The sequence below is a fragment of the Mustelus asterias genome, chromosome 8 (genome assembly GCF_964213995.1).
Source record: "Mustelus asterias chromosome 8, sMusAst1.hap1.1, whole genome shotgun sequence".
NCBI lineage: Eukaryota > Metazoa > Chordata > Chondrichthyes > Carcharhiniformes > Triakidae > Mustelus > Mustelus asterias.
In genome coordinates this window covers 93,532,527-93,547,405 of record NC_135808.1, presented here as the reverse complement: position 1 = coordinate 93,547,405, position 14,879 = coordinate 93,532,527, and the positions used below count along the sequence as shown (strand labels likewise).

General features: G+C 36.4%; 1 protein-coding gene across 13 annotated transcripts in view; it reads right to left on the bottom strand.

The window, feature by feature from the left end:
• nfia (nuclear factor I/A) overlaps nt 1–14,879 on the bottom strand; it is a 460,777-nt gene that overhangs the window by 440,719 nt on the left and 5,179 nt on the right. For 12 of the 13 annotated variants that reach the window (XM_078218530.1, XM_078218532.1, XM_078218523.1 and 9 more), the window contains exon 2: nt 9,742–10,273. In XM_078218530.1, the coding sequence (XP_078074656.1) occupies nt 9,742–10,273 (532 nt within the window). Of the gene's footprint in view, nt 1–9,741; nt 10,274–11,831; nt 12,948–14,879 lie in introns of those variants that run through there. The other variant, XM_078218521.1, reaches the window with a different exon arrangement.

The following is a 14,879-nucleotide window of genomic DNA, read 5'->3' as shown; positions in this document are numbered from 1 at the left end:
GCAATAAAGTATTTAGGAAGAATATGCAAAATATCGACAAAGTAAAACTTTGTTACATTAACTGTAAAATCAAAGCGCTAGTTTTCTGAATTAAAAGAACCAACATTAAATTGTCAGTACTGTCATCAGCAATGCCAATCTGTTTACACATTAACCAGAAAGTTCAGAGACATCCGTTTCCAAGGATGCATTTTGTGGCACTAATTACAGCTCATTGAAACTTACATCCTTTACAACAGAGCTTATGAGAAAGTACTAAGATTCAAAAAGATGTTGGGGTAAAGAGCTAATCTGGATACAGAAGTGAAATTAAAACCAGTTTCATAAATCGGGGTCTTTTTTTTCTCTTTAAAACATCCTGCTTGATGGCTGTTTAAAATGTTAATAACTCTTCCTCTAATAACACTAAGTGACTGCCACAGTTCAAAGTTTTTCTTTTCAGTTCTTTGTGTAGAAAGCACTGCTGCTATTTGGCTTGGTCATTAACATATTTGGCAAAAATGTTACAAGAAATGTCAAATTAACAAACCAGTGCCAAATTCTAGCCATGGTCTGGACGCAGCGTCCTGACAAATATTTTACAACTTATTGTTTTTGCCCATTTTATATTCCAGTTATCGCTGCCACTGGAGTTTGCAATCTGCTTGAGTACAGAACTGAATTTTTTTTATAGTATCCTGTATTGCTCTATCGGTCTCTATTGGAAATGTGTCAGGTGAATATGATGAACATCAGCAAGGACAGCAATGATATTTACAATATACGTACTTCACCTGTCTGATTTACATGTGCGTCTTTAGTCAAAGGAAGGAATTTAAAATATTTTCTATTCCGTGTGGCAGACAAACAATCAAGTGTTAGCTCGGAGATCAAACACACGCAGTTTTAATTCAACACAGTATTTGGAACCAAAAAATATATTTAAAAAAACAATATACTTCAGATCTTTACTGCCATTTGTGAAAATGTCAAAGTTATTTTAATGGTCTACTCTAAAGCTAACCACTATGAAACACCAAAAGCCACGGGAGCAGGCCTGCATACTTCAAAAGCCTAGATTTAACCACAGAAGACAATGGCTAACAAAAAGTATTACTTTCATCCTACCCACATCTTTCTGACTACAAAGAGCACTCCCAATGACTATACTCTATTGGCTTTTGCTATGCAGGAATAATCAGCTACAGTAACATTTAGCAGCTGAACACTGGAAGCACTCCTGGTGTTGAGGGACATAGAAAAAAACAGGCACAATCGCGCAGCTGTTCAATAAAGCTCTTGCGGTTTCACTGGACTAATTCTTTTTATCATTTGCATAAAGTTGGTCATAAATCTGTGTTCCTCATATTGAGAATTGAGTATGTTCCGGAAGGCTGGTGCTCAGCTAAGTCGAAACCTTCAAACTTCATTTTTTTGCTGAAGAATGCTGTCTGTGGTTCAGAACTATACTTGCTCATGAAACATTTTACTCTGACACAATAGTTTCGTGTTTTTGTTTTAGAAGAAAAAGTTAAATGATGAGTTTAAAAAGTAGCGCCCATTGTTTAATTCACTCTTATTGAGTTTTCATTCCCTTGATGTCGTCCGTACGAGTAGCCCAAGGAAGCAAGCAAGAGTACTGCTTGTGATTTTTCTGTTCCACAATGCAACAAGGGTACTTTTCTACAGTATTCCCTCTGGGGCCAAGTTGAATTATTTTGAAGTGATGACCCTTGTCAGACATCAGCAAAGGAGTGATTTCCATCCCCAATCGCTTGGGGGTGGGATTCAAACTCCACTGTCCATGCCAACAGCTTGGCCTCAGTACACCAACACACTCCTAGAAGAGCACTACAGATTCAATAGACATTGCAAAGTATAATTGTATCTTTCACCGCAGTCCCACCTCCCACCCACAACCAACAGCCACCCTACCTCCATTTCCCACTGGCCTAGTCTGAAAACTTGCTTTTTTTTTTACTTAAAGATTTCCTATTGCTTAATCTTTACCAGGAGTAATCCAGTGGTTTCAAAGCACTGAATGTGGCTTGTTTTCTTGAACTAATGGAGTGAATCGTTAATTAAGTTATTTTAACAACATCTGATATGGCCTCAATGTTTGAAAGCATTAATGAAAAATGCCACGATTTCTGCATTTGTTGCAACCTTGGAAATAGTGCAATTTCTGATCTTAAGCAAATGATGAATGATGGACCAAGGACACAATTATGATTTTAAGAGAAGAAAAACATATTAAACTTTCTGTAATCCTCGTTGGGAGTATATTAATTGCTAGTTCTTGGTTAGACCACAAGATGGAGCAACTAACAGATATGGCTCCCCCATGTAATAAAGGGTGGATGGGGTGTGGGGAGCTGGTGATGTAGGGTGGGGAAAAGCAGTAGTCATTTCCCATCAGCTGATTGAAAAGGAAAATATACAATAACTATGGAGGATTCCAGTGCCCTATATGCTGGAGAAAGCATGATAGAAGAAGATTACAGCAATCAGGAATGATGGAAAAATCAAAAGACAAGCAAAGAGAGCGCGAAAGAGAGTGGCCATTGGAGCAGTGATAATATTTCCCAGTTTAATAAATATTCAATTTGGTGCGTGTAAGAACGCTACTGATATAAGGAAACTCAAAAGTTGATATATCAACCCTTGAACTACTTTGACAAAGCGAGTTAGTAAAAATGAGGTCCATTTGGACGGCTGATACAGAAATTATCCTGACCTTCCATGTTATCTGCTATTTAATTGCAGGGTACACGTTACACTGACTGATTCTGAATGCCAATTATTGCTGTATTTTTTTCCTCCTCTGGAGTGTCAACATTTAGCAAATCCAAAAGCTTTAAGCCATATTGTTCTCACCAACATTTACAGCATGACTACCTAGAACTTCTGTTTGCCAGGAAAGGATTGAGAGAGTTTTTTAAAAATTGGCAATGTATTTGGTCACACAAAAGCATAAAGTCAGGATTGCCAATGCAAGGACACGTCACTGCAACCAACTCATTTAAAGAAAATAAAAATGCGTTCCCATTACAAAAATCTTTGTTTTAAGTACTGCCTTCATAACAGAAAAGAGTAACCTTTCAGCAGTGAGCATTGCATTTATGACCTTTAACCAGCAAAGGGTTGCCCACTTTTTTTGTTAAACTATTTGAATGGGCAACATGAAGATTGTGAGATGTTACAGTCAAACTCCTCCTAACATTGTACCAACATGTAGCTGTGCAAAATTTGACAAAAATCCACATTTCTTCACAGTGCGAAATGAGATATTTAATAAGCTGACGTCAATAAAAAGAAATTACAAGAACATTTGTAATCATAATTTTTTTCCCTATTTATTATTGCTGTACCTTTCTTTAAAACAAGTAAAACTATGATTCCTGGTGAGACCATTAAGAGAACTGGTAATGAGGAGTTACTGATTGAGAAAATTTACGTTATTTAATCCTATAGCCATTCACTCAGTGTACCGCTCTCATTGTTTCAGTTTAGTTGTGTAGATTAATACAATTCCAACCTTCTCACATTGCAACCAATTACTTGAGAAGCTCATCAAGCAACTACTGCTTACTTAAAATAACAGAACTATGTAATAGAAAATAAATAATCAAAAAAGGATGTTAAACATTTATAATTATTTTCAACAATACAATCTTTAAGAAGGGCAGTAAGGGGGAAGCAATCCTTTAAAAATATCCCATCTCCAAGGAAGGGGCTCCACACTACAAGATTTTGATCTTTTTTAAATTAAGAAAATCAAGGCTTTTTTTTATAAAAGTGCTCAAGGTCCATGAGAGGCCAAAGAATGGAGATTTTAACTCTATTAAAAGAAACAGTATCCATTTTGCAGTCTTACAAAGAATACATTTAATACCAGTCAGCCATCATGTAGACACACTTTACAGAGTTCTCGAGACTTCTAATAAAAGTCAATCAAAGCAGATAATGGCAAAACTGTATTTTACTGCCCCATAACAATATACTTGAAAAAACATTAAAAGATGATTTTGTTAAGGAATCATTGTTTAGTTTTTTTTGAAAGAGCTTGTTTAGTTTGATCTTTATTAGTTTTGAATAACAATTGCCAACGGCAAAGCAAAAGAGATACGGTCGCAAAGAAAGTCTACAAAGCAATTTCTCACTTTGTTCTCCTTCTTGCACTCTTTTGTTCATTCCAGTAGTTTTTTTTTAATCCAGCAAGAGGATTTCCAAATTAGCTGCCATGCGTGGGTGTACAGGCTAACCAGACATAATCTTCAGAAAGTGGGTCAGCCTGAAGCAGCAGAAGGCGTGTCAGGTGAATAAAGTTTCAACATGTTGGACATAGGACAGTTTGGCACAGGCTACCTTTCAGGACAGAGTTCAAAGCCAAGGAATTTATTTATACTGAAAGAAGCATCTGCACCATTTGTTCAATTAACACCTATGCGCCCACAACCATCACACCGCCGCCCCCCACCCCCAAAAACACACAACCCTGACACAAATACATGCACGCAAACTCAGACAATAAAAGAGGAAACAAAAATAAATTAAATTGGTCCATTAAGCAAGACAAATTGTATCTTATATTGTTGGACTAAACTGGTGGAACTTTATAAACAAATTAATTAAACATGTTCCATTTCATGTATATCATCCCCTCCCAAAGGACCAATACATCCATAGTAGATTTAGTCATATAGGTTGATACATTATATTACAAAACTGCATTCACTTAAAGGTCATTTTGTAAAACATTGTATATAAAGTGAAATTGAAATACAACAAAGAGGTTTGCAATGCAACAACTGGTTTAAAAAAAACTACTGCTAAAGTTTAAAGAGTTAATGAACGGTCTTCAATAAAAAAATTAAAACTGATAGCTTCCAAATACTAACTATGACACCCAGTCATTAGCTGGGCCTGGAACAAGCAGCAGAAGCAGATTACAACCAATGTCAAAATATGCACCAATCCAAATCTCTGGGGTCTCCCAGCAGTGAAGCCAAGGTTTTAACCAAGTGAAACGTTCAGCCCTGCTGTGTGCTGCACTGACCACAACAAAGATTGTGGTTTCTACCACACTCACCCTAAATAGCTGAAAATTATTGTTATTCATCATGGCATGGAAAGAAAGGGAAATGTAAAACTGCTGCCATACAAAAGTGGTGGAAATTGCCCTTGTGATATTTAAAGCTTTGTTACCACTAGATAAAACCTGTGGCTGGTGATGGCTTACACACGAAGGATCTTTACAAGTCTCGCAATTTGCATTGGTGGATTTTTTTTTTAAAAATCAAATGTTCTTCATCATTGCAATTTCCTGGAATTATATCATGAGTTTGAGATCAACTGTAAATAATGATATTAAAGTTTTGTAGTTCAGAAATTTTAAAGTTTAAAAAGTTTATTCCAGCATATTTTATTTTTAAAATGAATTACTGGATTATTTAAATATTAATTATATTTCAAATCTAAAAAGAGGTAAATTGATGTGGAATTTGCACTGTATTTTCTTATAAATAACACAATGGTATCACTGTCACTTTAATTGAGATGATTTATAAATCATGCACAAGGGATCACAAAAAAATACGGCACTGGAAAAGACTCGATAGTATATCTAACTTGTCCTACGCCTCACTCACTACGTCCCTCAAATTTTTAACCATTCCACGTGCTCTGCGTCAATAAGTTAAACCTAAACTGTTGGTGCGCCTTTTAAACCTGAGCCTGCACATCACAAGACCCCTGGATTTACAGTTTGTAGCAACATCTAACATATTCAGTATAGATTTACATGTATTTATACTTAAGGATGGTGTGAATAGTTGGGCAGAGGTTTCTCTGTCTTCTTAATTTTCACTGTCCCTAATAACTCAAGACAGCTTATTTTGGTAACCCAGACAGCAGTATCTTGAGTCCTGAGGCCCTTCAATGTAATCGGTGTTTATGGACTATCAGAATGCTATTTTGAATGTGATAAGATGGGGCAGGTCTACCTAGAAATAATTTCAAGACTTCCATCTGAACATAATAATCTAGCTTTTCGGATCAGCATATTTTAACACAGTGGTAATGCATAAAATAGCACTGATCAGAAATTCTATGTTAATGTCCTTTTTAAAAATAACTGATGCAATGAGCAACACATTCATGTTCTGCAAAAAAAAGTTCAGCAACAGGATGGTTAATAGACTCAGTAAAAAAAATGTTGCTACTTAATTAAAAGAATAGCTTGTTAATCTTTGTTCCAGTTTGCAGATCTTACTAGTGGTCTTCTTGGGAAAGAACTTGATGGGGTCTATGGGTTATAATCGGAGCAACATTTTGTCAAATTCCAAACCAAACACTCCACTAAATTGAATTATAGCGAAAGTAATTATTCACATTTATTGATCAAATCATTTTTTAAAATTGTTCCACAAGCAATGGAGTTCAAACTACACCTTTCTTGTGGATTACTTTATTCCACTTGTTGGGGGAAAAAAAGGGGAATAGTGGGGAGGCAAAAATCTCTAAAGGAATTTCTAAATGGAAAACCAGCCAATGTTTGCATCCAAATTCTCATTCCACTTAAACTTGACTGTGAAGGATTCCCTTAACTCTTGGACTCTATTTCAACCCAGTTTCCCTTGCCACAAACTGTTTGCATAGGCAGTGGGTCACAACAATACTAACAAGCTGAAGACAGCATTCGCATGAGTGCCCACTAATAAGCAAAGATCACCGTTTATCTAAGAGGTCAAATGCCTGGTGGCTGAGGTCATGACCTAAACAACTTAAGTCATGACCCTTACACGTGCCTGGACTGATGCCATTCTGACTTGGGTCAGTTGCTAATCATACACGCTATAAATTAGATTGTGCCTCACACTTCTTCAAAAGAATGTTTGCCTTCCTCCAATGCAGTATCATTCTAGGTTGTCACTTGATGGCTGTGTGGGGCATTGGACTGACAAAGCGAATCAATGGGTACAAAGAGCTTGTCTATTAACTAGCAAACTAAATGAAAAGATAACTGGATCATTTAGGACTGTTCAATCTACTTCATTAATGCATTTTAATTCTCTAGTTTTGCCGAAAGGGTATTTCAAAAACTACTCAGTCATGTTAAGAATGTAATAAGCACCATCTTACATTTTGTCATTTCAAACTTTTAAAATCAGAATAGTTTTCATCTTGGTAAAATGGATTTGATGGTTATGTTTTCAGCTATCAATGGCCCTGCATGATCACGATGCCCTGTTTTAACTAAAGACTAATTGCTAACATTGCTGATAATTTTCAACTATTATCCCTCATAACCTTACCAAGTGCCACAATTCTGAGGTAATCTGACTTACATAAAAAATGTAAAACGTTTATTCCCTAGCTCTTGTGCTGCGATCATTATTTCATTTCTACACTTCTTCCACAAAGGGAGTTCTCTAGAAAATGTTTTGAAAGTTGGCCTGTTGGTCAATAACTAATCATCTAACATGCTAAACAAATAGGAACTCAGGACAGGTGGTTCAACATTCATCATTGGTGCTTACCACATTACGGATCTTTGGAACAATCCTAACTTAAATCTACTGAAAACAAACAAGCCCTGTATTCAGATTCTAACAAATTGTGAAGTAAAAATTGTCACAGTGCAAGTCAACGGACAAACAATAAAATCAAAATGCATTATTGATCAGGGTTTCACATATTTGTTAAAAAAGGATACTCCCAACACAGAAATACCACGTGTTTTTCCAACAATCACTCAGTTTGAACAACTACAACAGGTCTATTAATAATATTCAGAGTAAAATATTTCCACACTTCACACTGTTGCTTATTGTCAGCAATTAGCTGCCTTGGTTTTTATGCAGCTTTGTGTTATTTTCAAAAAGGCTGAAGCATTGCTGAATGGTTATTTAAATTTATTTAGACAAAAGATTTAGAGAGATTATTTAACCACCGTTGAGCACTTGTTGAGAAGTTCAATTATTTACACCAAGTATCATAACTGAAAGCACCCCTTCTTAATTTTAGAAGAAAACTGTTTGATTTAGTGAAAAAAACCTATCAGCGTTATATTCGCTGCTCCCTAAAACATGGCGCTTCAGATCAGACTACAGGAAAGAGTCGAGCGTCAGCGAAAAAAAAAGTGGCCACGTATTCCCATGTTGGCTTTGGCATGTTGGACAAAGCACTTTTTAGAGTTCATGCTTTCTGCCAACACTGGCAGCTGCTCAGTCCATTGAAAACTCCTGAACCTTCCAAGCAGGCCAAAAATGGATCCAGTAGATTTTCTGCACAAAACTTTCAGTAAGCATCCAATTTAAAAATACGTTTTTTTTAAGTACTGCGTACATTTTGTTCCACTTATTTCAATGAACATGCGAGTACACTATATTTACAGGATTATACATTTTTGTGCTTTGTGTTTAATCCTGGTCCGCCCGTCCCTCTCTGCTTCATAGTTTCAATAAAAAGTAGCATGCAATGTGGAGAACGTAATAGAATTTACTTTCCAACGTATTTTGACTGCTTTGGCATGTCAACCTTTAGTGGTTATCTCTTGTGTTATTTCCAGAGCCAATGGTCACAAAGCTGACTCAAGTTTCTAATCTGCCAAAGCACTGAAGGCTTAGGATAAACAAAACTACCAAAGGTGGCAGTAACAATCACAAAAAAAATTCCAAAACTCAAATTGTTTCAGAAAAAAATACAAGTAGCTAACTGTAAAGGATTTTTTTTTAAAAAAGTGACAAGAACAAAACTCACTTGGTACTTATTCCAAAAGTTTGATATTGTGAAGATCAGCGATTTGCAGTGACAGGTTTGCAACAGGAGTAAAGTGCAAGGCTTTAGCATTGTATAACACCAGTTCATGTTAAAAGTGACAAAGGAAAGCACTAAAGCTCTAAATGAATCAGGCGGCTGAATCATTTCCTGCATTTATTTTATTCATGACCTGCATTCTCACGATGTACCTGTAAATATAAGAATTTCTAAAAAGGATCTTTATCAATGAAGCTGACAAAGAAAGGCTACATGCTGGATTACTTTGCCACTGTAACAGTGTGTGGATTCCAGAGTTTGACACTTCACTTGGGCAGCAGACAATTTGCAGCACAAGTCTCCCTTAAATTCTTAGTTGCAGATTGCCACTGTTATACTCAAGCTGGCACAACTCTTGCGCCAACACCTTGGGGCACCAGTTGACCCCAATTTTCAAACCAATGGTCAGTCTTTTTCAGTTGGATGTGCTTTGCTTTGTATATTACACAATCCCACCTAAATTGATTGCAGTGATATTTTTAAACCATAAACAAAATATACTTCCTGTAGGAATTTTCATCTTCCATTGTAGGCTGTGAAGGGTGGGAGAGGGAAAGAAAGAGAGAATACTGATTTGATCCTAAAGAAAAATTCTATTATGAAGGGCATGAGAAACACAGCTGGAAAGTTAACCGCAGTTTTCAGATCAAGCCTGTTATGACCATTTGTCCTTCTTTTACAAGAAAAAGCAATTCTTGTTTAAAATGGCAGATTGTTTTACCAACTTTAGGCTGCTCTTTGCAACAGGAACGGGTCTAGATTAGCTATAGGAGCATGCAGTAGACATTTACCTTTACAGAAAAGTATACACACAAGACAACCATCGCACAAGGTTAAATTTAAGCTGAGGACACATGCAACATAACTGTTTCACAAGAACTAAGATCAAGTTTATTTTTCAAAAATAAAATTCAAAGAAATGCTTCTGAAAAATGCACTTACCCGCTGCCTGCGCAAAGTATGCCAAATATAAATCGAGTTCCTTAACAGAAACTCCTATATGATGTGGCTGTACGCACAGCCCAGGGTTAGAGCACTGCGAGGACTTTACGAGTCGTTCACCATCAGTACTTTCGAGCGGAATACCTTTGAATAAAATCACCATAACCAGGTCCAGCCTCCAGACCTTGTCTGCTTGACGCAGACAGTCAATTCGCCGCATCTTGCCTTTCTGGTCTGGGTTTGAAAGCACACAGCATGGAGGTTTCTTCCCAGTGACTGTGAGCACAAAATCCTCTCGATACTCAGGTCGGATGTCTTTGCGCAGCTTTGCCAGTAGCCTGGATGCCCATTTCTGTTTCACCTCTTGTTTTTCACTTAGGAGTTCATCCTTCACTGCTCTCTCTTCCTCCTTTGACATGCGCTTCTCGTGCTTCTTGAAGTATTTTCGCTTTCGGGCTTGCAAGTTGAACCATGTGTATGCAAAGGCTCGGACATGGGGCAGAAGTGCTTCAATGAAGGGATGGAATTCATCCTGCAAGAAAGAGAAAAATCAGAGGAGAAAGAATTAGCAAAAGTGAAGTTTTAACAAAAGAAGTAGCGTTGCACTTGAACCTTCAGCAGAAATATTTTCCTATTAAGCAAACAAATAAAAGACAATTGAAAAATCCATGGACAGTTCACTTAAATAAAGAGATTTAATTCAATACCATTGTATACTCAGACCAGCGCAGTATTTTGTTCGAAGCTTGACTTAGGAAAATTTATGCCATGTACAGTGAGTATTCTTTGTGTAGAACAGTCAGAAAGATGCCGACAGCGTAACTGAAAGCACCCATGTAGGTAACGTCCAAAACACTTGCCAATTTTCAAGACGCTCCCTGCGTGTGCTCAGTTTGTTTATGAAGAGCTTTCCCAAAACAGTAGAGAGAAGGATCCCTCGACTAAAGCATGGGTGCTTTCATTAACCTTCGCCAGCTTTAAAAAAAAATGCAGATCTCTTCACTCTCCATCCCCAACCCCTTTGCATGTGGTGTAGCCAGCATGAGCCCGCCTATTTGGCAAATTCCACACACTAGAATGCCAATCAACAGCTCGTACGAGGGGGCTTTGTGCAAAGCAAGAGAGGATAAACCCCCCCCCCCCCCACCCCCACCCCCACCCCCCACAAGATGGTTTCAAACACAGCAAGTCTGTACAGTCAGAAAAAAATCTGCATATTCTTCATTGTGAATTCATGCTATTTTCTCAAGAAATATCACATTGAGCTGTGCCCTTGTGGAAAATAAAAATAAGAAACACTCATACATTATCTGGAGTTCCAATCTGGTGATGCCAAATAGGAAGTATCGAATACTTTATTAATAAGTAGTTTGTTTGCAATCCTCATTTGGTAATATGATAAAACAAATTTCACCCACACCACCCCCCCCCCCCCCCCCAACACCATCACCACCAATAAATACATAAATATTGTAAATCTAGGCAAGGAACTGTGATCATTACCAACCTTTAAAATCAATAATATTAAAGTGACTCTGGCAAACTGATATGTAACTACTCAATGATTTCAACATAAACAACAACAAAGCAAGTAGCCCTAGCTGATTGTGCACTGTTAAATGTTTATTTTAACTATTACATTTCACATTATTTGACTTTTACAATTATCCAGTCAAAGCCCAACATGTTGATAAACGACTGTAAATTTAAAATAAAATACACATTATAAATAAAAAGCTACAGAAGAAAAAGGGAAAAAATTCCAAGCACAACTACCATCTGTCTTTTTCTTTTGTTTAAACTAAGTGTTGCATAAAGTGTGTTTTTTAAATAATGAAACAAGAGAACATCACTTTTACACAGACAAACACAAAATATTTGATTTCACAGCAGAAAAATATTATTTTGAAATGGTGTACGTTTTATATTCTCTCTGCTGAATAAAGTTGTGCATTTCCATTGTGTCAATGAAGCCAAAGCTGTACAGGCTGGAAGGGATTTTGCTTAATGAAATAAATTAATGAAAAAATGTTGCATTGGTGGGAACATTTAGAGGATTTTTAGATTAAAGTGAATTTTCATTTACCAACCTTTCTCCAGCCACACGACATCTGGCCTGTAATTCTTCAAGCTTAACTGAATTCCTTTACTACAATCATCTACACGTAGGTAACAATCTGTCCTGTAAAGGAGATTTTCAAACTGCCAAAACAAATAATGAAGCTCAAATTTATTAAGTGTCTACCCTAAGCAGATATATGCTTCTTTCTATAGCATTGCAAAGAATGGGGAAAGGACAGGACAATCCATTTCTTCCTGCGCAAAATTTAAAATAAATTGACTAATTTTAACAAATTATTTTCAAAATATTAAAGAGTTAATGTAGCCATTCCTTTTTTGCCTGTGTAATTTTTTTCATTCAAAAATTCCTTAAGTTAACCTTTACCGTATGAGTTAGCTTTGTCAAACTATAATAAAGTAGCATGGAGATACAAATCTCTGCAGAAATAGCTTTGTCTTATACCATTTTACTCAAGTGAGTTCATTTATTCAGTTCTGCACTAAAATTACTATTCTAAATATGGCACAAATCGCCAACTCTAGAATTAATTCCAAGGTAAAGATCACCTCCTGTTAAAGTGCATTTATGGAGTGAATATAGACATAGTACAGCTGTAGATAAAAACCTAGAGTCTGTATTTGACCTTGGCCGCGTGAATGCATGGAACAAGGGATGCCAGTGTGGTGATACTATGTCACCACATTGGTGTCCTTTGCTGTGGTCTCCAGATGTCACAAGTTCAAATCTGATCTCTGTTACGTTGTATCTGCAACAGACCTCAGGCCTGTAAACCCACGTACCATGGGGAGGAGTAAAATAAAACATTTCCAAAATAAAAAGAAAACCTTAGCAACAACTTTGCAAAATATGTATTGTTATTTAAATATTTTAAATGTATTGACTGACAGATTTAAGGAAATGAACTTTGTGGACTAGTGTAAAATTTAAGCTTTCTAAGCGAGGTACTCGAGAATATTTGGCAGTCTTTTGCAAATGTACATTTATGTTTTAATCCAGTCAGACGTCGACCAGTTTCATAGATTCTTGCATCGACTTTATGTTGGAAATCATCCAATGTAGTTTCCCTGTTCTACCTCAAAGCTAATTCAGAAAAGAAGCTTTGAACTACTTTAACCCAGCATCAGCGTCAACCCTAAATCTTCCCCATCGCCTGACAACTTTCCTTCTCAGTCTCAAAGTGGAATTAAGATACTTAACTTTTGCTGCAAAAAAAATCAAAACAAAAATAATAAGTGATAGTAAACTGAACTTTGCAGTAATAACAAAAGTAAACTAGCAGGAGTTTTAGTTGCCATTATTAGTTTGATTTCTAGATATAGGAATGACTCCGCTACAGTCATTCATATATCTAGAAATCAGACACACACAAAAATATCAAGATTTAAACACCTGTAGCAGTTAAATGTTTTGTGAATTGAAGTCAGTTTCCATTGCAGGGATCTACGACACTGAGGTGCAGAATGCGTTGAACTGTTTTTCTTTCCTTTTGCTAATTACATGATCAAAAAATAAACTATATTTTCTCATAACTAAAGCCGGTTTCACCTTTGCATCTTTTTAAATGTAGGCCTCAAGTTTGAACTGATTTCTAAATATTCTAAACATTTGGAGGCCAAACCACTTAGTTCCTTAAGTGACAATCAGTGAAGTTGTGGTTTTGTTGTGGGTCTATTTTCATATAAACCTCAGCACTGCACTCCAGTGCAGCAAGCACATCCTTCCTTTGGCACTGCCACATCAATTAGTGCATACTGTATAAAATGAAGGAGCAAACAGAATAAGCACCAATTTTCTTTTAAGTGGTCAAAAACTTTGCATACTTGCACTAAACACTGATAATTGGACCACTTTATTGTTTACAAACAACTGTCTCTGAGTGCTGAAAATCAAATTGCCCACTCGGCGCCATATAATGTTCATGTTTCTCCTCACTTTTTTTTGCCGTTAATTTATTGAAACAGCCTGGTGCTTTTTCTTAGATAATTCTAGGCAGTTCTTGTTCTTTTACATGTTTTTTAAAAAATTAAGTCTGCTGGGAAAACAGGATCCGATTTTGAAAAAGTTTTTTTTTAAGTTTTATTTTTTTTAAATGACTGATTCAAAAGTGACTGATTACAAGCTTCTACATTTTTTCAAACAGGATATTTCAATATCACCCTGTTCGATTCTATGCAGTGCAATGACAGCTGCAGTAATTGCGCGTTAACTCAAAAGATTCAAATATAATTTCAATTTCCTCCTCATGGAGCGCTTGGTTACTTTTAAAAGAAAATCATAAAGCACATTTATCACTGTATTTGCTATTCAAAAATCTCAAAAGTTAGGTTGGGAAAAGGGTTGCAACTGAAGAGCTGTATAACTAAATTACTTAGTTATCTACCCCATTATTCAAAATGACAAAGCCAAAAATGTTGAAATGTAATAATACTCTGTGCAGCATTAGAAATTAGGGATTTCCTATGCATTAAATGGCTGTAAAAATAGATAATGCTTCGTACCAATGGGTTACTGGAGGTACAGCAGAGCTTATATTAAACTAGCATTTCATTGCTAAAAATATTGAATAAGTCCCAACTTTTGACAAAGTAGCGAAAGACAATAATTTAACGTGTGCTTGTGTCCTTTAAGGCAACAGGAGAGGCCAACTTCAGACACTAAAGACCAACAGTTACTTCAAGATGGTCACAATGACTTTAAGTTGCTGTTAAAAATGTCAGCAAGGAATACTGCGAACCTTTTGTACAGTTAATAGGTTAAAAAGTTTCTGTGAAGATCTTGATGCTGCACCCTCAGCCAGACAAAGAAATCTTGCAGTTGATATTCAAGTAGACTCGCAGAAACATTGCAAATTGTTGTTGAAGCTTTTTAAAAACTTTAAATCGCGTGCAAGTGCGTTTTAAAAGGAACAGACTATGACTAGCAAAGGTTGGTTAAAAAAAAATCGAAAGTGATTTTAAAAAAATAATTCCAGCACGTTGGAGAAAAGCAGCGATCCTGAGTTTGCTGTGCAGGGTTAATATTTTAACCGAGTATGTCGAATTCTCCGGGTTGGAAA